The 24,227-nt window shown below is 36.9% G+C and overlaps 1 protein-coding gene across 1 annotated transcript in view; it reads left to right on the plus strand.

Annotated features, from left to right (window-relative positions):
• Positions 1 to 213: 213 nt before the first annotated feature.
• SLC13A4 (solute carrier family 13 member 4) overlaps positions 214 to 24,227 on the plus strand; it is a 28,674-nt gene continuing 4,660 nt past the window's right edge. The window contains exons 1-12 of the mRNA XM_080593784.1: positions 214 to 4,142; positions 8,825 to 8,953; positions 11,466 to 11,602; positions 12,185 to 12,366; positions 13,025 to 13,079; positions 14,564 to 14,603; positions 15,313 to 15,390; positions 17,459 to 17,649; positions 18,934 to 19,053; positions 21,936 to 22,037; positions 22,540 to 22,641; positions 23,864 to 23,961. Of these exons, the coding sequence (XP_080449910.1) occupies positions 4,044 to 4,142; positions 8,825 to 8,953; positions 11,466 to 11,602; positions 12,185 to 12,366; positions 13,025 to 13,079; positions 14,564 to 14,603; positions 15,313 to 15,390; positions 17,459 to 17,649; positions 18,934 to 19,053; positions 21,936 to 22,037; positions 22,540 to 22,641; positions 23,864 to 23,961 (1,333 nt within the window). The 5' untranslated portion in view covers positions 214 to 4,043. The remainder of the gene's footprint in view (positions 4,143 to 8,824; positions 8,954 to 11,465; positions 11,603 to 12,184; positions 12,367 to 13,024; positions 13,080 to 14,563; positions 14,604 to 15,312; positions 15,391 to 17,458; positions 17,650 to 18,933; positions 19,054 to 21,935; positions 22,038 to 22,539; positions 22,642 to 23,863; positions 23,962 to 24,227) is intronic.

Below are 24,227 nucleotides of genomic sequence, written 5' to 3' on the forward strand. Positions count from 1 at the left end.
TAGTGCTTCAGAATCCCTCTGAGGCAAGGGAAGAAGGTGGATTAAAACATACCTGGTGCTGAATTCATCAGTGTGGCTCATTTTTGATTGTAAATTAAACTGTTCACCTGTGTATATGTGTGTGCATGTTTGTGCATGTGTCTGTATGTATGCGCATGGAATAATTCTTTTTATTCACTCAGGGAACAATTATATCCAACCATCTAGCAGAAGAGGCTGTTCATCAGTCCAGCATTGGAAATCATGAATTTGTGAACAGAGGAAAAACAGTACTTGTTTATAGCAAAACCTGTTTGTAGAATTAGTGCAGCAGATTATTACAAATTGGAAAAAAATATATATATCATGGAAGATGTGGCTGTAATGGACAGGAAAAGGAGATCTATCTTGTGACACAGGTGACTAGCAATGAAAGATCTAAATCTAAACTTTTCTACAGCAAACCCACAGATTTTTGTCAACAAGTTATACAAATGCTGTTTCTCCATCAATATTAAACGTGTTTCTTCTTCCAGAGTATGGGGAAAAAAAAGCTGAGCATATTTCATTCTTTCATACCAGCACTCTCTATCTATTTAAAAAATATCTTAAGGAGATTGGTTCAAATCACAAAAACATGAGACTCTACAGGGCAGCTGAAGACCCTAAACCCAGTTCTGAGACATGCTTAATTGCTTCTGTATCACTTGAACAAAGGAGCAATAAACTCCATGTCCTTTAACAAGGATACTCCAAGGACTGGAGCTGAAAAAGTCCATCCAGCATCACCTGGTTGTAGCTAACCAAGTGGCTGCAGCAAACCAACATTGCAAGCAGTCAGAGCATATTGGGCTTGGCAATCACCCATGGGAATGTGGAACTGCAGCGGCCTTAGGGGCAGGCTAGAAATGGCATAAATAGCTGGAAAAAGGGCATATAAAAGTCAGAGTCAATCCTGTTCCTCCCTAGCAGTTACAGTATCAACATGCATGGGTGTACATCATTGCATGTATACACGCATATGTGTAGATGCATTTTTACACCTTAAGACTTTTGCTGGCCATCTTCAAAACCTTACTGGTTTACATAAAAGGAAACTGGAAACCTCAGCCACAAATATATCCATTTTCTGTACTTGCACACACAGTTCAGCACCCTCAAAGCAGCCTTGTGCTACAACTCACATGCCTTTTAAAGCCTTCAGTATAAACTGTTGATCTGTTTGTGTTTTCTTCCTGCCCTATGCTTTACAAACAGGGGGAGAGGGAATGCCAGACATTCCTGCCTTTCGAGCTCTACTGATTCTTGGCTCCCTGAATCACTGCTTGCTGGAAGAACCTGGAACAGCAACTCTTAAATCCCTCACAGCCAGTGACTCCAAATATGCAAAGAACAGAAAAGAGCACCACAGCAAGTATTAGTTGCTGGCAGTGATCATCCACAGAAATACTTCCCAGCTACCCTCCTCATCCCACAACAGAACTGTAAAGCAGTGAGGGTTTAACCATCAGTAAGTATCATAGGCTCTTTGGAAAAGAATTAGAGATAGTTATGAAAGATGGGTAATCATCCCCTATGGTGTACATACCTTGCAAATTGGTAGTTGAAACCTTTATCTCCTGAACAGAAAATAAAATATTTCTGAGTTTGTTTCAGCCCTTGCATTACTCTGCGTAGTGTAGGAAAAGAGATTTATTCCTCAGGAATGTGCTTGGACTGCCCAAGTTAATTTAACAGAAAAACATTAATGTAATAATAAAAATATTTTGCATAAAACTAACTGTTTATCCATTGTATTGATTTCAGCAGCAGATTTGCTATTTAATGACTGGCAGAAAGGAAAACAGGTTATTTCAGTCTGTGAAACTGTGCAATCAACAGTACAGGAGAGAAGAGAGCATAGCTCTTCCCTCTAAGGAGCAGGATGAGGTAATAAATGGGAACAAGGGTGTCTCCTTTTTCCAGAGTTCTTGTGGGAAGGAACACTCTGCCTCAGGGCAGATCTCTGAGTTTAGGGCAGCTTCCCTCCTTTAGTATTGCTTAAGATGCATGTGCAGGTTGTCTGCTCCAAAAAGAGAAAGATAGATAGAAGATTGTTGGCTATCCCTAGCTCAGCTTGCTTCTCATTTCTTCAGACTGAGTCATGTTTACAGATGGTCCTTCTTTCATGGAGTAAAAAGTCATTGTCTCTAATATAAAATTTTATCCAGCCTTTGACCTTCCAGATCTTGAAAAAGTGAAATAACACATTTTAAATTTATAATAATGATAATAAATTTTGAGTATTTTAATAATTCTTTTGGGTTTTGTCTTGTTTTTGTTTGTTTGTTTGTTTGTTTTGTTTTGTTTTATATATTTTTGTAAAACAACTGCCAAAAAGAGACATAAATTCCCTGGCTGGATTGTACAACCCAAAATCTTCACATTAATTAAATTTTTGCTTCCAGATCTAATTGCTAAACTTGCCTGAAGGCTCTCAAGGTGCTGTTGCTTGACATTAGTTTCAAGGCATAGAAACATTACATAGTCTCAGATACAGTTATGAATTTTAGGAAGAATTCAAGCTGCACATCAGACTCATACGCTGAGGCAGTCTCATCTGGCACAGGTCTGCCTTTTCCAGTCCTCCAGGACTCAATGTCACAGTAGTATCCCAGCTCAGCTGGGGGAGCTCATCTTCTGTCTGATTAGCAGAGTATGGGGGGACAATAGGCAAGGTGAATATGTTTGGGAGCATGGAAAACCCCAGGTGCATAACATCTAGTGAGATCCAGGGCAAATGGATGTCTGCAGGTTGTACCTGGGTCAATGTATTCACTCATAATTCTGCAGTACTTTCTCTTCCACAAAGAAACCACTGAAGAGCAGTAGAAATGTTCCTCCAAAAGACCAGAGTAGAGAGCCTAAAAATTCTGAGTTTGAGTTGGGATCCTAGTGTTACTGAAGGCACATGAATCAATGTCCATGCTTTATGAATAAGAGGCATTCAAGGGTCAAGATGAAAAAACCATGAAAGACAAAAGGTACTGTCCAGAAAACAATGATTATTTGTTTATCAGTACTGGAACCTTGAAACAATAACAAACCGTTCATCAATTGAAAAAAAAATAAAAAAATCTTTTTCAACATTTGTGTATGTGTCAGAAAGAGGAGTCTGCTGATTTTCTCAAAATTTGTGACTGCGTTTTGGATAATGGGTGGAGCAAATACAGTATTCTGCAGTCCTCATTGGCGAATTAAAGGGGTGGGGAAAAAAAAAAAAAGAACAAACCCTTTTAAGACTTTTTTTTTTTTTTTTAATCTTGAGACCAAGTATAATCTGTGTTGGAATTGCTACCCTGTGAATTCCAAGCTCGGGGCAAAAGTGGGCTAAAGGTAGATTCAAAGTAGAAGCCAAAATTATAGCAGAGACAAAATCTGAACAGAGAAGATATAAGGAGTTGGAGTTAGTTGGTTTTTGTTTGTTTGTATGTATGTTTGTTTGTGTGTGTTTGTGTTTGTTTGTGTTTTTTAAGAAAAAAATACAATTAATTATTTTCCAGCAGAACAGAAACATATGTTTGAGACATTCAGACTAATTAACAGGAGAAAAAGAAGCATCCCAAAAGATATCTCATCCAGTCTATGAAATAGGAGTTACATTGCCGGAAATCAGATGATAAAAGAAAAAAAAACTTTCAAAACACGTGGGTAAGGATGAAATACAGCTATATCTGTGATTCTGAATTAGAAGAAAAAATGTCAAAAGACCATTATGCTCCAATTTACAAAACTCTGCCTGCTATGTTGTGATAATCATTTGGATGTGCTGATGAGCCCTACATAAACTGAATGCCTTTTTAATAGAAAAATCATTAGGGTTTCTTTTCAAAACAACAGCAAGAATAATAAGCAAATTAAGAAAGCTGTTTGAATTGATTTGGTGGAAATAGGAAACGAGGCAGAGAGAGCCCTTTCAGGGAAATCCAGGCAAAGGTGAAGGAAAATGTGGAGTGGAAACTGGACTATCTGAGGAACCCAAGAAGAAACCCAAGGAGAAGAAAGCCACTGGGAATTAAAGGAATATGGCAATGGTAAAGGAGATTCTCCGATCCAGAAATCTCTTACTCGTGGTTTTCATTCCACTTCTGCTGCTTCCTCTGCCACTGTTATACACCAGCAGTGTAAGTACATTTTCTTTTTCTTTTTCACAAACCTCTGAGTACAGTAGGCAGTTTTGCTGGATAAGCTTGCAGTAGTCAAAAAGTAAGGCAAGGATTGAGAACAAACAAAAAAAAAAACACAACAAAAAATGCTCTTAGAAAAAAGGGCTCGAATTTGAAGTAGTGTGAAATACAAGTCATTGAGCAGTCATCACAGTAACAACCAGAGATAGCATGAGTAATGTCACAGGCAGAGCTGAAGAACCAGGTGAAGCACTATTTTAAGGCAGAGACACTGTATCTCTTCTTTTTCTACAACAGTGTTTGGTTGGAAGTGGAAAACAGAACATTTCCAATAAAATTTTCTTTAGAGAGAGGTGTTTAAAATGAATACTTCCAGTGTTTTAGTTTTTAATAACAAGTATGCATGGATGGACTTTAAATTGGATGTGAGTTTAGAGGACAGCTGTTCAAGTGAGTGAAGAACTAGGACTCAATGACAGACATGTAGGACGAAACATGGCATCCACTACTGGCTACAACTCCTCTCTGTGCATGTCTCTGCAGTTGTCAAACATTTAAAAAAAAAAAAAAAAGTTTCCTACCTTATAGAGATGGTGATGTTTAACTTATCAGCATTTGCAACATGTTAAATATTCTGCAGCTGTGGCTTCCACAGAGCTAGACATAAATCTGGTGCAGCAATTTCCATTCCTTCCTCTACCCTGTTAAAGATTAATTCTTCCTTCTAGCACCAGAGGATTTATGAATACTACTACTTTATCAAATTGAAATGCAAAGGATTAGAAATTGTATAGCAATTTTCAAAATTAAAGATATAGGTTTTTATTGGGAAGGAAAAAACAGGATTCACAGAAAGGAAATGCTAGTACAAATGATATGTTGCAGTATGAATGAGTTTTCCTGCTTGAAACTTCAATGTATATCTCAGCTGCACTCTTATAGTAGCTTTTCATCTCTTCTGTCTTGAGAAGGAATGAATGACAATCATGCCTTCTCCAGAGAACAGTAATGCACACTTTTTTACAGAAATGTGTGTTTAAAAGGGTTTCATCTCCCCCAGTGTCTCTGAAAGGATGACATGAACAGATTCTCTGTGATATGCTTATATGGCACTGTAATGGTAGCATGCTTCATATCCCTTGAGAACCTCTCTTAAGCAACATGAGATTCACTGCACTTAATGTTGTTATTCATGTTCACTCCCTGCTGGAATCAGAGGCACAGGATGTAATAAGGAAACTCTAATAACCAAGGGAATTGTAATAGCATCATGTGGGTTTTGGAACAGAAGTTCACTGACAGTATTGCTGCAAGAACTGCTATTATACAGCATGTGTTCCTCTGCACTATTATTCTGCACCTTGTAGTGTTGCTTTACTGCAAAGTGATATGAAAAGTCATCAGATGATGCTTTAGATTCACTTTGTTTATAAGCAAATGACCACAGAAGTTAGAGCATAGCTGTGAACCTGACCCAGAGCTGGACAAAAGTTTGTAATACCATTAAGAAAACATCTACACCTAATAAACTCGGTTAACAGGACACTATTCAAGTGTCTTAGTGTAGTATTTACTTTGTTACAACCCATTGACTAAGATTACTTCTTAAACCTGAATATTAAATTTGTTGCCTGCTGACTTATATTTTCATTCACCAGACAATTATAGTAGCTTTCTGTCTTATAGGGTTCAGAATGGCTAGGTGAATTATACTTGTGTTTCATCTTGCATCTTCCTTGTTGATATCAGCACAACATTGGAAATGTCAAAGTACCATTACATGTGTGGTAGCAAGAGACATCAAAGGGAGCACGAGGACTCAAAACTGTTTGGAGATAAGATTTACAGGAAATTATATACACATTTTCTTTTCTAGTATTTTGTGACCAAAAAAAAAAAAAAAAGATTGGAAAAAAATACACCTGGGAAAAAATTTTGAATTATTCTTCCTTTCCAAAACTTATACCTGCACTATGACTTTTATAGCAAGTGTGGGGCACCCATAAGCACCTTTCAGGCCATGACACGTACAGAAAAACAAACGAACAGTCTGTGCTTTCCGGTATATGGGTCTTTTTCATCCTGTCTTAATTTCCTTCATTGTTAACAGTAATGGGGGAGCATTTCTACCTTATTTTTTATCTTTATCTACATTTTTTCAAAAAGCCAATAGTGATACCATAGAGTATCACATCAATAGAGTCAGTAGTGGCCAAGATCTCCTGAGACCACTGATCCTGTGCCAAACCATGGGCTGTTCCTCAAAAGGCAGCAAGAAGTGCTGTAAGCTGTGAGACCTGAAGCATTAGGTGATGCTGACAGGTTGACATGCCACATCTGGGGGATGGAGCCTGATGCACAGAACAGTCTGAATAGTAACAGATGGCACATTTTTGTTCACTTTTGTTTTTATGTATACAGGCTGAAGGGAGGGAATTACAGTGTGATCCTATCAGCTCAAAGACGGTAGACCAGACGCTGAACTGAACTGAGGGTTTTTTTGTTGATTTTTTTTTTTTTCACGGATCAAACACATGCATGCATGCAAGATGTGTATTGTTCATCCTTAAGTGGGCAAATCTGTAATCCAAAATTTGTTTTCAATCACTCTGAGAGTTTCAAAGAGTGTAGCAATGCTATTTTGTAAAATGCATGCTCCATAATTCATGAATATTAAAAAATAAAAATCCCCCTGATCCCATTCATTCAAACACAATCTCCTCTAGCCTCTCTTACAAGTTCTTCTCAGTAGCAACAATGCTACAAGTGCAATAAAATCTTTTAGTGTAATATTTTGTTGAAGGACTTGATCATAGAGGGCTAATGAAATCTGTTTTGGCTACCTTAAAACCTAAACCACTGTTTTGTAATAATTAAAGAAGAGAAAGAAGTATGCATGTTTCTGTGTAGTTCAGAATATTTCAGAACACTCAAAAATACAGGTACTTTTCTACCCATGAAATAACAATACAGAATTCAATTTCTCAACTTGTCTAATAGCATTACAGATACTCTTAATTGTCCCTAAAATCATTAGACTTTACCCGATTCAAGGAAATTATTTTTCCTGATATCATCTTTTCATTTAGTTTTGCGGCCCTAGTTATTTTAATTAGAACTACTTCATGTTATACTTTTCTGAAACAGGAGTCGGAACAAAGTCTGGCAGCTAATTTAAACCCAGGTTTCTGAGTAAGCTTGGCAGCAATTTCTAAGCATGTGAAGAAAACAATACATAATAGTCTATCTTAAAATTTTTCTCTGGAATGTGTCTGCCTGTTATTACTATAAGTGGTACTGAAAAAGAAAAAAGGAACAGCTGAATGTGTATCTTCGTACATTAGGAGTATTGTAAAAAGGAGATGTATAAGCTTGAATTTAAATACAAGCTATTGATTCATTCCAGTGAATACACATTTCTGCATAGACTTAGCTTTGCCACCTTGTTCACAAAACTGATTAAAAAAAAAAAAGTGTTATACATACCTAATGATTTGCACAAGGACACGTGGGAATATCTTGTGTGACTTCTTGAAAGCTGATTAATTTGGGAATCATCCAGTCAGGAAACAAAAGTAAAGAAGCTGTACTTGAATACAGTGAAATAGCCATTTATGAACAATGAATTTTCTAAATAATAGCCATTGTGAGATGTGAATCTTCGTGACTCAATATGGTCATATGAAACATCCAGGGATTGATGAAGAATAGGAAAATTAATAGCTGGTGTAAATCAGCTTCCATAGAACAATATGAACTTCCATAGTTAACCCCAATGAAGGGTCTGGCTGCAAATTTGAGAAAAGGAAAAGAATAACTTTTTCTTTAAGGTAATTTCTGTAATTATTAACAGGAAATATTCCTAGGTTTCTAAGCATAGCAAACTGAGCCTAAAGAGAGCCCTACTGAATGACACAAATAAAGACATATCTTTCTAAAAAGTGGACCAGACTTACTCCACCTTTCACCAGCTCTCTTGGAATGCTCAGCACAACATTGTCATGGCGGCTTTGTTTCCCAGAACCCTGGACAGTAGCAAATTTTCTTGATTAACTCTGTGATCGAGTGGCCCCTAAGTCCTTTGGGACAATGGTCTTTTCCCAAGGGTCTGCAGAAATTGCCTGAGAAAATAAAATTGCCTGAAAAAAAAAAAAAAAGTATTTCATAATGCCTAAAAAAGTAAACTGTCAGAGTATTTCCAAGAAGAGACATTGTGTAGCTTTATCGATGCTACTGCAAATGCAAATGTTCTCATCTGCCTGAAAGCTCCTATTTCCTTCACTTGCCCAATACTGGGGAAAAAGCCAGGTAGATATATTACAGGCTTCACAGACCCAGTCTGAGGAGTCATGAATATAACTTTGGTAAGTATTGGGTTATTTAAATCAAAGAAAACCATCAGTGTACTCGGAACCATTATTTTGCTGATAAATGAAGTTACCCCAAGGTTTTGCCCTAGTATGTATGCAAAGACTTTCATTAGCAGCATCTTCTTTAGGAACTGTCCTTTCAGGTGGTAGCCTAGGTTTAATACTCAAAAAGATGTAATTTAGGAGGTCCTTATATAGTTCTTGTTGAGTTCTTTTAGTCCAGACACCCACAAATTGATGAGTCCCATGAACACCTTCACAATAGGTGGTATGGCAACAACATGTAACCTCAGTGCTTTCTCCCTACAGGAAGCCTCATGTGCCTACGTGCTGATCGTGACAGCTGTATATTGGGTTTCTGAAGCAGTACCTCTGGGTGCAGCAGCCTTAATTCCTGCTTTCCTATATCCACTTTTTGGAGTCATGAAGTCCAGTGAGGTCAGACCAGTGTGCACTTTTTTGTCATTTCAACTTGTTACTCACGGTTAATTATTTGAAGAAAACAAATATTAGTGGACTAGCAAGACTGGGAGGAAGAAGTGTACTTCTTATAATGTGTAACTTGGGCCAACCAGCACTTTCTTCTGCGGAAGAAAGCTAGACATAGGAAAGGCCGTAGTAGCCAAGAGGTGTGTCCATCCTATCAGCTACTGCATCACCAGCAATGCCCATTGCCTACTCCACCTAAAGATATGACATTTCCTCTCCTCCAAAATTGTATAAACAGCACTTATGGGATAAAGTGAAAAGTTTCCTTTTAGTAATAGTTGGAAGATTTACATGACTTATAGATGATGTGTAAAAGCATGAGGCTACACATTCTAAAAACTATTACCATTTGCTGTATAAAACTAAATAATTTTAATATCCAGGTAAATGTTGAATCCTTTTTACAAGCTGTAACCCTAGAGTTGCCTTGTAGTCATCAGTTCTAAGGCAAAGGAGTAGCTGTATAAAAAAGTCTCTTTGATCAGTTCTGAATTTGCTTACTTGAGTTTCTCTTGAATGTCATTTTCTTTCATGATATGCCAAGAATTTCTTTGATTTCATCTACAGTTTTTTTCTCACTTTTCTCTCTTTCTCTCAGAAGGAGGGGAGGGAGGGGAATAACACTTGGTTTTTAAGGACTAGAAATACAGATAAAGAACACAGAAGAATATAAAGAAACCATAAGGTTGTTGAATTTCTAACACAATCTGATACCATGCATGTCCATAAATGGATTGAGTCAAGCATTAACCAAGAGTTTTATGACCTGTCTTATTCCTCCCAATGGTGTAACAGCTGTGTAATATAACCAGGTACATTTCTATGTCAACACAGTTAAATATTTTCAGTTGATTTTTTTTTTCTTAACAAAAAGTTAAAGTAGTTACACTTTTTTATTTCTAAACTCTGCAGCATATCAGAGAAGGAAAATTTACGGGTAGCCTGACAGAAATTCAATGTAATATCAAATTAAATGGCAGTGGGACTACTGCAGAGAATATATTATTTACTTTAGGAACATAAATAAATAAAACCCTGTATTTTAAAATAAGCAAGGCTGATGATGCTGCAGTATTTCCAGTCTGCTCTTCTGCGGTGCCATAGAAACTAGGCCTCAAGCTTTGCGGTTTGAGCCACACATAACTCACAGGGGCTTAAGAGCATGAGCCTGGGTGTTATATGCGTCTACATGTGTATTAATAAGAACATTAGTATTCACTTGTTTCTCCAAAATGACTGTGAAAAGGATAAAGTGAAACAACAGATTCTTTGTGCTGCTGATTCGATGGATTCCTTTCATTCAGTTCAAGATTTTTTTGAACAAAGTAGAAGGAAAATAAATAAAGTTAATGAGAAAGTAACCAGTGGAAGAAAGCCAAAAAAACCTGATATTTAAAATTTCTGGCACACAGACATGATGGCCAAGTCTATTTAGGTCACCATGGGGATTTGTTAAATATAAGTAAATGCTTAACACTTACTGTAACATTCACAAAATATTAGTGCCATTCATGAACTTTTATGGAAGAGGACAATGGAAGAAATACTATTTCTACTGATCTTAATTGCTTTAAAATACTTGAGTCTACATTTTGTTACACCAATAGTTTTAAACTGAAGAGCCAATATTTAGAGAAAAATATTCCAGAAATAGTTTGGAAAAAAATTCATTGGAAGGAAGAAAAAATTCAGCTAAATTCCAAGCATCCAATTATATACATTATTTCTCCCATTTAGCTTGTTTTCACACGTAAGTGTGTGTGTGTGCATGAATGTTCTGGTTTGTTTCTTGTTTGTTAATTTTGTAGTAGCTTCACAGAACATTTTCTCATGTCTTAGTAAGTCCCACATTCAAGAATTTTGCTTTGGAGTGTTTTCTCTGCATGGTCTCTGAATATTTTCCTAAGCCTTTTTTTTTTTTTTTTTTAAAACTTCACCTTCTTTTCCTGACACAATGCAGGTGTATTTCCACTGTGAAAAGTTCTGGTGCAGTGTCTAAAGACCATCACAATAACCTTTGCTTGCTGTATTCAGAGAGACAATTGAACATGAGAAATACAAATGAGATAGACAATTATATTTCCATAAAGAAAAAGCAGATGAAGCACATGAATAAAGTGCCCTCAATGCAGAAGTTTGTGGCTATTTCAGTGTGGACCTCACTGCATATGATTAACTGCAAGCAGTGAACATCCTGCCCAAAGAAGTAAGATTTCTCTCAGTCTCTTCAAAGCTGAGAAATCTACAGACAAGTGGGCATGGAGCACTGTTATTTGTAAATGCAACATAAAAGAAATTAAAGAAAACAGGAATCATGAATTCTTCATTTTCTCCATCTTCCTCTCATTCTTCTGGTGTAAGGGCAGAAACCCACGATATGTCTTGTTATTCAGCATGTTCTCTGTGTAGGATAGTTACTGATATTTTTAAATTGATTATTTCTCCCTTGCCTTTAATGCAGGTGGCTGCAGAATATTTCAAGAACACAACTTTGCTCCTCGTGGGTGTGATTTGTGTGGCAGCTTCTGTAGAAAAATGGAATCTCCACAAAAGAATTGCCCTGCGAATGGTCATGATGGCTGGAGCAAAGCCAGGCATGTGAGTGAAACTTTGACTTCAGGGTAGTCTGAGGTTCACAGCAGCAGCTTGAAAGATAATATAATAACTTAAATTTCTCCAATCCACAGGGAAAAGCTAGCTCAGTTTGAGGAGACTGTTCCTACCCACCATTATTTCCAGAGTTTGAAAGATTTCAAATATTCTCAACTTCTATTTATTTATTTATTTATTTTTCTGCCACCTCTTACTCCTTGGCTTATTTTTCTATTGCTTCCTATTTTCTACTGATTCCTTGTTCCTAGTCTCTCTGTTCCTTCTTTGCCTGTTTAGCAAACACAAAAGGATTCTTAAAGTATCCCTCGAAATGCTGAAAATTGGCGTTTCTCACATCACATGATGGTTTCCAAGTGAGGCAACAAAGGGCTTTCAATGATACATGGTCTTGTGACAGTTATTAGCACAAAGCAGCATTTTATCCAAGCACAGAATAGTATTTTGGTACCCACAAAGAAAAAAAGAAAATGACCTTACATAGTTACCATAGGTCTAACAAAAATGTTAGGTAAGAAAACCTTTAATATTTGTGAAAGTGCCTCAAGGTCTTACTGTGTTGTACTCCAGGTTGCTTCTTTGCTTTATGTGCTGCACCACGGTGCTCTCCATGTGGCTTTCCAACACATCCACCACAGCTATGGTGATGCCAATTGTGGAAGCAGTGCTCCAGGAGCTAGTGAATGCTGAGGAGGAGCGTGATGTCATCAGTACTGCAGGCAGCACCATTATTGAAGAAAACGAGCCAATAGGTATTTGCCAATGCTGGCCATTCTTTTCTTATTTATCAGTGACCAGAGAGAGTCATTGACACACATGAGTCAAATTCTACTGAGGTCAGCCAGAGCTGTCTGATTTGTACTGCCAATGATACTAGTCCATTCTTTTTCTTTTAGCATGATGATATTTCTTTCAAAACTGAAAGAGAGTTTCAAGATGTGATGGGAGAAGTGGAGCTGGGAAACTATTTAGGCTGAATTAGGAGACGAGATGGAATCTGTGTGTCATAAATTCTTAGGTCATATAATTTTACAGGGTCAGAAGGAAATCTCTGTGAAGAAAGTGAAAAAAAAATCTTCTGGACTGATAAGAACTTTAGAGGCTTTTAATGTTCATTCCTTGCCAGAAAGCAGGATTTGGAAAGAAAAAAAAAAAATACCTCTTCTTTCATTTCAAAGATTTCAGCCTGAATAATGTCATCTAACTTTTGTCAGAAGTATGTCATGAGGACAATACAACACAACAAAATGCTGCATAACAGTCAGAGAGTACCTGAGAAGGTTCAGACAAACAAGATTTTTTTTTTCCTTTTTTTTTTTTTTCTTTTTTGAACCTCCAGGTTCAGTGGCATGGCCCAGGGGCTCAGATCAGTTCTTACCCCAAGAGCTGCTTTCTCTTCCTTCATTACAGATCTCAGCAACAAGCATGACCAACCTTCACTGGAGCTTATCTTCATCAATGAGGAGTAAGAATGAACCCTGTACATCACGACTGGAGATTTGAACCCTACACAGGTTGCAATGAAATGAATCTAGGAATAGAGCCAGGAAGGGCAATCAAAAGCTTAAAAGTGAATGTTTTAGATGTGACTAACAAGGAAGGCTTATATGAGAAATAGGATTGATGTAATGGTCTGGATCTCATGAAACCTTGCCAGGATTCATTTATTTTATTTTATTTTAACACTATGGCCATTATAAAGGGAAAGAAACATCCACTTACAGAAGATTCTTGAGAAAACTCTGAATGCTAAGAACATGCAAGAGACAGATGACAGAAGAGGGAAAAAAAAAAACAAACACACACACCTGTAAAAGATTTCTTTTAGTACAGCCAAGGTTATTCCAAAGTTTGAATCACTAACAGTTTCAACCAGGCCTCTATTTTGGGTAGAATAAGGGCAGATCAAGGAAAGGACTAATTTCAATGTCAAGTTATCAAATTAACCAGCCAGATAGGAGAATATATGAAGTTCTTGTCCTCAAACTATACTACAGGTAAATTCCGAGGAAAATCTTCTTAAGAGATATGAGATTGAAATACACGATTGTTTCTTGAATTCCTTCTATTTTATCTCTAAGAGTTCAAAATAAAAGAAAAACAAGCTATGGTCACACCATTTAAAATTTGCTTTAAAACAAATATTATCATCCAGATGGCTCATGTTGATGATTTTAAGTTACCTTGCAAGTTCTGAATAGTTTTCTCATTCGTTTGGGGACTACTGCCCTCTCCAATATTTTGTCCACTGTCTCTTTTAATCCTAACCATATTTTCTTCAGTATAGAATAAAACTTTCAGTCTGACATTATGCCATTAATTCCTTTAAGCCATATTGAAAAATATGTGAGGGATATTTCATAACAGAAGTTTCATAACAGAGCTATCATTAAAATAGTATTACTTGAGAGAGAGCTTGAAATTTGTTTGGAAAAGAAAAGCAGACCATCTTCTGGAATTAAATATGATTTCAATGGCAAAGTAAAAGTTCATTGGAATGTTTGCATGGTCCATATGACATGCAAGAGAGATTTTAGTGAAAACTTTAATGTGGAACAGGAAGGTGCTCAGAAAGTGTTGAAGAGGCTGGTGGAGGAAAAAGTAGAGTACAACAAGACAGTGGTAGCACTGGATTGCCCAGTGATTCACTCCACTGTGAATGGAGTCCATTCCTAGAATGTAGTGTACACTACCAAGAATACTTATTTTTACTTACATGGAAGTGGAACCCCATTGCTACTAGGTTAGAGGCAGAGCTATGGAACATAATGACTCTTCTAATATATCTGCCCAAGATACCACAAAAGAGATACTAATAAATGTTATTCCTCACCATTTCAGTAGGCACTAGTTCTGCAGATATTGCCCTTCCTACCAATGATTTGTACCTTTTGGGGGAGCTGGGTGAAGAGGCATTTTTAAAGCATATTTTCCTTTCTTTATTTTTAGTGCTACTACTACTGACTTCAGATCCTTGATGAATTCAAAGGTATTGTCATAGGTAGTACCTGTATCTTCTGAGCTACACTGCCTGGTAATGCCATCAGAGCACAGTCTACATAGCTCTACAACAAACTTAGGTTTCCTTTATTTAAAAAAAAAAAAAAAAAAGTGGTTGTTGGCAGAAAGTGAATAGTACAAAATGTCCCACTTTGTATTTAACCTATCAGCCTGCTTTCACAAATCAAGATGGGGAACAGTAACTTTGTAGGGTTTGTTGTATATGTTGTTGGAAAGCCAAAGACCCAGTCAGAAAATTAACAACTCCATACAGACTCTCAAATTTTACCAAGCTCAGATAAGATCTTTTAAAGTCTAGTTATTGTCAGTCTCTGCATCTGAGATGCTTTGATAGATTAGAACAAACTACATTTCTTACAAAGCCATAGTCTCTAGCAAGGGATCTGTTAGGTTCTCTTACATGGCAGAAGGAGAAAACCTAAACTTATTATAATCTGAATTTTAACATCACTTTAAAATAAAAACAGTATTTTAAAATTATATGGGTTTTTTCCAGTATAAAATTTATCGCTGAACTTTTAGAATTTTTTGTTGTCATTGCTGTTGTTTGTTTTGTTTTATTTTGTTTTGTTTTAAAAGCCCACAGCCCATGACCTTTGCAAAGCATCATCTGTTGTAATCTAAGTGTCTCCAGGAACAGAAGAAAAGCTAATCTAAAGGCATTTGCCTCCCTACAGAGTATGAATAATGTGCACATGATAGCCAATCCTAATGGAACGGTGAATTCCAAGAGCAACGGGCAGCACCTACCTCAGGTAAGGAAATGTTAGACATGGAGGATGAAGGAAAAGACAGAGATGAACATATCTGCTCACCACTGCATCAACGTTGTTCCTTGTAAGCCACTTTGTATGGAATTACTTTCCATCAACTTAACAGCAGTCACATTTTAGCCCTATGCTGAGCCCTATGCTCCTATTTAGACACCCCCAGCACAGATATTTTTGAAGGGCCTTTCCCCAGTAAGATATTTCCTAATGGCTAGTACAATTCATTTAGCTTTATCTTCAGTTTAATGACCACAAGTTTCCCTTGTTTGATTGTTCTACCCACTTTATTTCTACAAAGTCTTCCTGGAAAATACTGCAACACAAAAAAAAACATCATTTCCTGACACACAACTGTTGTGGTTTAACCCGGCTGGCAGCTAAACACCACACAGCCGTTCGCTCACCCTCCCCCCTCCCTCTCTGGGATGGAGGAGAGAAACGGGAAAGTGAAGCCTGTGAGTTGAGATAAAGACAGTTTATTAAGACAGGAAAATAATAATAACAATAATAATAATAATAATAATAATATTACTAATAATAATGTGTACGAAACAATTGATGCACAATGCAATTGCTCACCACCTGCCAACCGACGCCCAGCCTATCCCCGAGCAGCTGGCCCCCCCTATATATTGTTTAGCATGACATCAGATGGTATGGAATACCCCTTTGGCCAGTTTGAGTCAGCTGTCCTGGGTCTGTCCCCTCCCAGCTCCTGTTGCACCCCTAGCCTGCTCGCTGGCAGGACAGAGCGAGAAGCTAAAAAGTCCTTGGCCTGGTGTAAACACTGCTCTGCAACAATTAAAACATCAGCATGTTATCAGTGCTCTTCTCATCCTAATCCAAAACATAGCACCCTACCAGCTACTAGGAGGAAAATTATCTCTGTCCTAACTTAAACCAGGACAACAACATACTAACAGCAGACATGAACCATTTAACTGGGTTTGGCAGTCTTAGTATCCTCCTCCTTTCTGTTCTGCCAAATATCCTCTACCAAAATCCTCCATTACATCACTCCACTGCAGTATTTCTACTTTTCCTGAGTGGATCCAATGAGTGGCTGCTGTTTTTTCTACTGTTACATAGTACCTAAATGGCATAAGTTGATGTCCAGAAAGGATTAACCTAAACTCAGCATATGTATTTTTATTAGCAGTTCAAAAGAATCTAAACATGTGTTTCTAAAATAAAGGCTAATGCACTGCTCTTGATATTTGATTTCCTCTTACATCCATTTTCCATTTGCATTTAATGGTTATTTTGCCACTAGTAAACTTGTTTCACTTTTAACCTACAGGGATGTGAACCAGAGTACCCTCACAAGAATGATGAATCTACAGCATAACTTATTTTATGACCTAAACCCAAATCCAAATTAACAATTTAACAGATTTGTTAACTCCCGTGCTATCTTTTTCCTGATTCTAAATTACAGCCTAGGGTTACATGCTAAGTGCTCTGAAGTGCTGTACCTTTTTTTACCAATTTCCATGTGCTTGATTTACTAACATGGAGTCTTTCCTGTCACTATTAAGAAAACTTTTGGAGCAATATCTTTTTCTGTAGCTTTTTCTTTCATATCAACATTGCTCAGCCTGTTTCATGCACTTTCTGAGAGTCCTAACACTCCATTCTTAATGAGAGGCCCTAAGCCAGTATGAGTGCAAATAGTCCACCAAGCATTTGTCTGGTGGCTGCTCATAAGTCTCAAGGATTATAAATTCCTTCTACTGCAGTGCTGGCATCCTGCCTCTGCAACCCACAAAGGCTTTTGGTATCCAGCTGAGACTCCAGTAAGAACTAGAGTTGACCCATACCATGGCCAGAAGCCTGATTACTGTTTGTCCTACATTTCTGCCTCAGGACAGGAAACTTCAGGCTCCTGGACAGGTTTCTAGCTCTGATCCCAACTAATACTGATGAAGAAAGAAGCTTGCTCCCTTTTATGCAAACCTATTGTTTCTTTGGGACCAGTAGCACCATGGCATTAGAAAAAGTTGGGTTGCTGTTCTAAACTCCTGTTCTCCTTGGTTGGTGTATCTCCTCACAGGCTCAGATACTGGTCCTGCCTCCTAAGCCCTCAGAACCGGACCTGAGCACTAAATACCGGTATCAGTCCAGACATGACCACATGGTCTGTAAATGCCTCTCACTAAGCATCTCCTATGCAGCAACCATTGGGGGACTGACAACCATTATAGGGACTTCTACTAGCCTCATATTCTTAGAGCATTTCAACAAGTAAGTGACATTTTGGGTGTGTGAGAATATGGTTGGGTCATTATCATCTCTGTGGCATTCCCCATGGGTTATTTATTGTCTCAGGGAACTCTTCTAAGATGGTCTCTCTGAAGACAGTTTTGTTTCCTCCTCTACTCTAATTTTTTCTAATGATTAATGGTTGAAAGAGGAAGCTTAAGTTAATATATATCCTTGTCCTTCTCCCATGCGAAATAAACTCCTAAGCGTGTGATATTTCTTCAGCAACTTCTGTTGATATTACAAACCAATTATTGTGAAAGTAGCAGACACCCTGGAAAACTACTTGCTAAAGCCATGCAGACATAAGAACGAAGACAAAAGGAAATCTATGCAAAAGGTGAAAAGTCATAAAACCTGCTTCAAATATTTTTCTATGGGTTATTAGAAAGCCAATTCTTGTGGTGAATCTATACACATCATTGGTGTGCTGTTCAAAATATGGTGCAAAAAAAATGACGAAATTTAGAAATATGGCCTTACACCTTTTCTTCAGGGAAGATGGAAAGCAGCTCTGTAATTAGCTAAATACTCCCTTTATCATATATTCCCAGGAGTCTCAAAAACATAAACAGTAACTCTGTGAGAAGACCAGTTGAACTTCTCTTCATGCACAGATACGTAACCAAGCTCAAAGCTGATTCTGATCATCTGATGCTGCCATTGCTGTCATAATATGCTGCACTTCTCTCTCTGAAATGGTGGCAACGAAGAAAACTGAATTCAGAACTCATCCCTAGCTCAATAATTTGGATTTCACAGCATTTCCAAAGACCCTGTTATTATGATACTTCCACAGCAGACACATGGCACATAGCAGACATCTTTGTCTGAACTTGGTAGAATATAGATTTTATTTTTATCATCCACAATAATACACACAAAGACGTTCTGGGTGAAATCATTCTTAGGCCTGTTGATGCTTAAATGATTTCTAACAATAACCTCAGGTAGGGACAGGATCTCATTCCTGGTAACTGTAAGAGTTTTTTGAAGTTGGCTGGACAATCCAGACCACCTGATCTTAAAGGTGTGAAGTGCTGTATGGCTCATCTCTTGGTCAGGCATGGTCAATGACTGACATTCTTTGGTAAGTAGCTTTAATATGCACATGTATTGTAGCTGTCACAAATATATGCTGATGAAAATTTTCTGTCATGTCGTGACAGATAAATGCAAGTACATGCATGGCCATCTGTACATATTGGGGGTGTTTTTTATCATTCTAAACTCTTACACACACACTTTTTTTTTTCCCCTTTACAGCCACTACCCAAATGCTGAAGTGGTGAATTTTGGAACCTGGTTTTTGTTCAGCTTCCCAATCTCCCTCATCATGTTGGTCCTTACTTGGTTCTGGATGCATTGGCTGTTCTTGGGTTGCAAGTGAGTGCAAGTTGTTCAAGAAGTACAGATTCCAAAAGCAGGGTGTCTTTGACTTTATTAGAATAGGTCTTATTAAAGCATTTCTAGTTGCAAATGACAAAAGCTAAGGTATTTCTTTCTTCTTGGCAGAACAATTACTGGAGGAAGTCATATTTCTTAGCAGCACTGGATAGGCAGCAGTGAGTGTATAGTATTGCTGCTTGAGAGTAAAGGTATTGGTGATAGAAATCTTTACTATGCATTCAGCTGTGGTGTGGTTGTTTTTGTTTGTTAGTTTTGTTTTGACTCATAGCTGTGTCTTGTTGTGGAGCAAAAATCTTGTCAAAAGTTCTTTTGGAAAAATACAACTGAAAAGATGAAAGAAAAACAAAACAAAACAAAACAAAACAAAACAAAAACCACCTGGAATGGAACAAGTTACTTTTCAGATCAGCCCCCAGCTCAATGAAGTTAATGTAAGACAAGTTAAAATTAAAGGTAAACTGTCTCCATTTATATTTGTCTTTAAAGTGGAAAGGACTCAGCCTAAGAGGTGAATATCCTCTGATACCAGCAAGTCCCTGATCCCCCAGATAAGAACAAGGCTCAGTCTCCAAGTTCATTTGTACCACGTCTTCTCTTTGCAGAGGTACTCAGCAAAGTTAATGAAAATTGACTAAGTATGTGCATTTAGAGTGGATTAGTTAATCTGCATTAAATTGTGGTACACACACGTTTACTCAGAATTAAAGTGTCCTTAATTTGATTTAGTTTACTCTTAAAAGTAAGATGAACTGACATCACTAATTTCTTCCATGAAAGGCAACCAAAAATACGATAATGAATTCTGCTTGCTGTTGACCTCGACTAGATTTGAAGAGGTAATTTAGAGGTGAATAGTTTCATGTCCTTCTCTCAGTCATTCCCCTGAGCCTTGTAGTTCCAAATTAAAATGCTAACATAAGTCCTTTTTTTTTTTCTTCTTCTCTTTCTAGAGGAAAAAAAAAAAAAAGCTTGAGAGGAAACAAGCCCTAACACTACCCTCAATAACATTTTTTTAAATAAAAGTCACTGAAATTCCACATTGTATCCAAGACCTCATGCTGATTAATGTTTTTGTAGATAATACCACAGACTGAAGCATTATTGACTTCTTGAGAAGTGCTGTTTGATTCCAAGCCTCTTAAGTCTCTGTTTATTGCAGTTCATTAAAGAATATATTATGTTAAGAGCTTGATTACAATACTCTGCCTTCACATCCTCCTAAGCCTAGCAACATTGACAACATGTTGAAACAGCTGTTAATGTCTGTGCATAAATGTTTATTAGACTCCCATGACGTACGTGTTGCATGTTCTCTTCCTAGGAAGCCCAGTGTCACTAGGCTGTGACTTGGCCCAATTGGAACAACATCTCAGACTTGGATTGTAGGTTTTTGACTAATTCAAAGGGGATGAAGAATAGATCCACCAAACAATTTTTGCCAGAAAAGCAGGGCTAATAACATAATTGTCGCTATAGAACTGACCATTACAAAGCGTATACCTTTTTTCTTCCAGCAGATGCATTACTGCTGGTGGATTTAATGGAGTTTAAAAACAAGTTCACAAGGAAATTTAAATACTTATATGTGTAGAACTGTACTAACGGTGCTTAAAACAAGTGTCATATAGGTGTTTGATTGCAAGGGACATGAAAAAAAAAAGTTTGAGACTTTTTTTTTTTTTTTAACCAATCAGGTGTTATTTGTATCTTTAGGTATGCAAATTCCTTTGATAATTTGACCTTAACTCTTGAGGGAGATACTAGTGCACTGTTTGGCCATTGCAGTAGCATAGATCTCTTGTGGGGTAATAAATGACACATTAAAATTGCAGGAACTTTAAAACCAGGCCATTATGCTCTCAACGTACTTATTATGTTCCAGCTTCTGAAAAACCTATCTTAGACTGGCTTAGTTGCAGAAGTTTCTTAACTCCCTCCATAAGCCCCTGTCTGACAGATGATACAGCTGAAGCAGAAAAACAGAACTGTGGCTCAAAGCACAGCAAAGTGACACTACTGGAAAGAATAAACGAAAAAAATGTTTAAATGAACTTGCAAGTGTATTCATTTCAATTAGGAAAGTCTAGTCTTAAAACATGAAGGCAAGCTGCAGAAACTAAGGGCTTCACCTAATTTGTATATGAATGTATGGAAGGTTTATATGTGTTCAGATGTGAAATGTGCTTGTGCTTGCATTTACCTCGTGGAAGTACAGACTTTTTTCAACAGGACAAAACACTATTGCCTTGGCCTCTGTAGCAGAGGTGATGTAGTACTACACTAATTGTGCCTAGTTTAGAAACTGCTAGGAAGAGTAGAAACAGACAAGCTGTGAAAGCTACTTTGATCCCCAGCATAGCTTTCACCATTAGTTATAGTGAATCCTAAATATTCAAGTCAAACTTGTGCTCAAAAGCCAGACCAAACCCCACATGTTTTGGCTATCCTTGATCCTACTGGGAATTATACAGTTCCTTCACAGATATAAACTAGCCGTAACCTTTGGAGTTTTCAGGCACAGCAAAAAACTAGCCACCGCCAGACATTTGAGGAAGTTTACAGGAAGGAGTCCAACCATAGTTTGGAGAGGCTCAGCGATACCAGTCAGCATTAGACAGACACCATAGGGACTTTCATACCATGACTAGGATTGCTTCTTGGAAAACCTAGAAACCTGACCATACGAAGGTGACAAGCCATAATTTCCCTTCCCTTTGCCATCAGACCTTGTCCCAGTCGTATCTTCTCCCAAGAAGAATGAAAAGAGGAATTTTCAGCTTGCCACTTTGTTGTTATTTTTTACAACTTTTTATTTCACTTGAGACCTTTGTTTAATTTGACTGTGCTATCTACCTTAGTTTTAAGGAGACCTGTTCTGTGAGCAAGAAGAAGAAGACCAAACGGGAAGAAATGTCAGAGAGAAGAATTCAGGAAGAATATAAGAAATTGGGAAATGTTAGGTAAAACAGATGTGATTTACTCAGTAATTTGCTTGCCCAAGCAGGACCATCCACAAAAATATTTGTGCAGATTTACTTTGTCAATTGCTCTTATGCTTATTATACTTTTTAAAAATACAATACAAAGTGTTTACAGTAGAATGGTAACATGAACTTTAACTCATTACCACATTTCATCGGAAAACAGTGCAAATGCATAACAAACATTTATGATTATGTTCCTTTAGGATTTCCCCATTAATTATTGAACGGAAAAAACAGATAATGATATCTTTAGTTCATTTTTTTTTACTAGGTTTAGTTGGTTCACAGCTGAGAGTAAAATGTAGAATTCTTTAATTCAGATTAATCTTCCTTTCTATTGCCCTTATGGTATATACCTGTTTTGTGGGAAACATTTATAACTGCTTAATTCATTTGGAATCTGCTCTCGAGTTTTCAGACAGACCTTGGATTTTACTCTCATTTGTTTGTTTGTTTGTTTGTTTGTTTTTGTTTCTAGCTATCCTGAGATGGTGACTGGGTTTTTATTCATTCTAATGACATTGCTTTGGTTTACTCGTGAGCCTGGCTTTGTACCAGGCTGGTCGTCTTTCTTTGAAAAGTAAGTTCCCTATGTAACTGCAAAGGAGTACAGCCTAGCAGCTTCTGACTTTCTGCCATAAATTTTGGCTACATACGTCATTAGCCACTTTTAACAAGGTGGCAAAAAATGAAGTTTTTATTCAAATTTAGGATTTTTGCTTTTTAAATCACATCTCTTCACATGGCAGCAAACTGTGTTCTTTCTGAGTAAGGAAGAAGGAATTAACTATACAAAACAAACATATTTCATATGTAATAAATGGGAAAGCCACATACTGAAGTGAAAACATTTTAGTGCATTCATAGAGAAGCTGTCTCTGAAATGTATTGCTGTTATAATTCAAATTAAAACTTTTGGGTGCTTTTTTTTCTATTTTATTTTGAAAGATTTTTTTTTCTCAAAATAATGTATTTTTTTGGAGATAAAGTTTATTAAGAAAATATTTCAATTAAATATTAGAAGATTGAAACAACTGGTATTTTTTATTTTAAATAATATTGAAAAGATTTCTGTTTGAAGTAACTTTAATAAACAATGCATAGCAAAGACTACATGAAGTTAAATTTTCTTCAATTTCTGCTGTATAAAATTATTTTAATTTGTAATCCTAATTCTCCCTGAAGAACAGCTGTTAATATAGTATTGGGATTTCCTGAGGATCTTTGTAGTCTGACATACCTTGAAATACTTTTCAGGCTGAGTTTTAATGTCCAGTTCATTTCTAGAGGATTATTTGGGCTTGGCTTTTCCTGAGAATGTATTTACTATTTATTCTTTTTGGTAAATAAATTATTTTACTGTACCTCTGAGTTAACAGATTTGTAAATCAAAAGGGATCTCTTTTTATTCTTTTTATTACTAGAATGTTAAAAATATATAATAATAAAATAATAATAATAATAATAATAATTAAATTAATTAAATATAATTTATTATTATTATTATTATTATTATTACAGGTAGTTAATGTAGACAATTTACTATATTGAATAAAAAGTTTTGTTTGTATCCTTGATGTACAGACATATTTTTCTAGAAGGCTGTTGCTAAGACTTCAAAAGTGGAAATAAAACTTCACCTATAACTGTTTGAGTGGCGGTTTGGACCAGATGACCTCCAGCAGTCCCTTCCAACCTTAACCATGCTGGGTTTCTGGGATTCTGTAACTGCTAAGAGTTATGTACCTAGTTTAAGAATGTTTCTGTAAGTTTTTATGATAACTTCACCACTTCTTTCTTAGGAAAGGTTACCGGACTGATGCCACTGTGTCTGTTTTTCTTGGTTTCCTCCTTTTCCTCATTCCAGCAAAAAAGCCATGTTTTGGAAAAACAGAAAAAGGTAGGGTACATATGGGAAGAAAGAGCTATGGCACATTTTATTTTAAGAATATTTTTCTGGTCTCTATAAAATGTTTGAAGAACACATTTTGTTTTTCAAGTGGAAGTGTATTTTTTTTTCCTCTGATACCATCCTTTCCTACATCAAACTCCACTTTCGTCCTCTGCTTTAGTTCATGTGGTCTCATCTAGTAGATTACTAACAGGTAATAGGCCACAGATACACTACTAGGTCTTGTAACAATAGCCATCATCTCTTCTGTGTTT

The sequence above is a fragment of the Anser brachyrhynchus genome, assembly GCF_964034855.1.
Source record: "Anser brachyrhynchus genome assembly, chromosome: 1".
NCBI lineage: Eukaryota > Metazoa > Chordata > Aves > Anseriformes > Anatidae > Anser > Anser brachyrhynchus.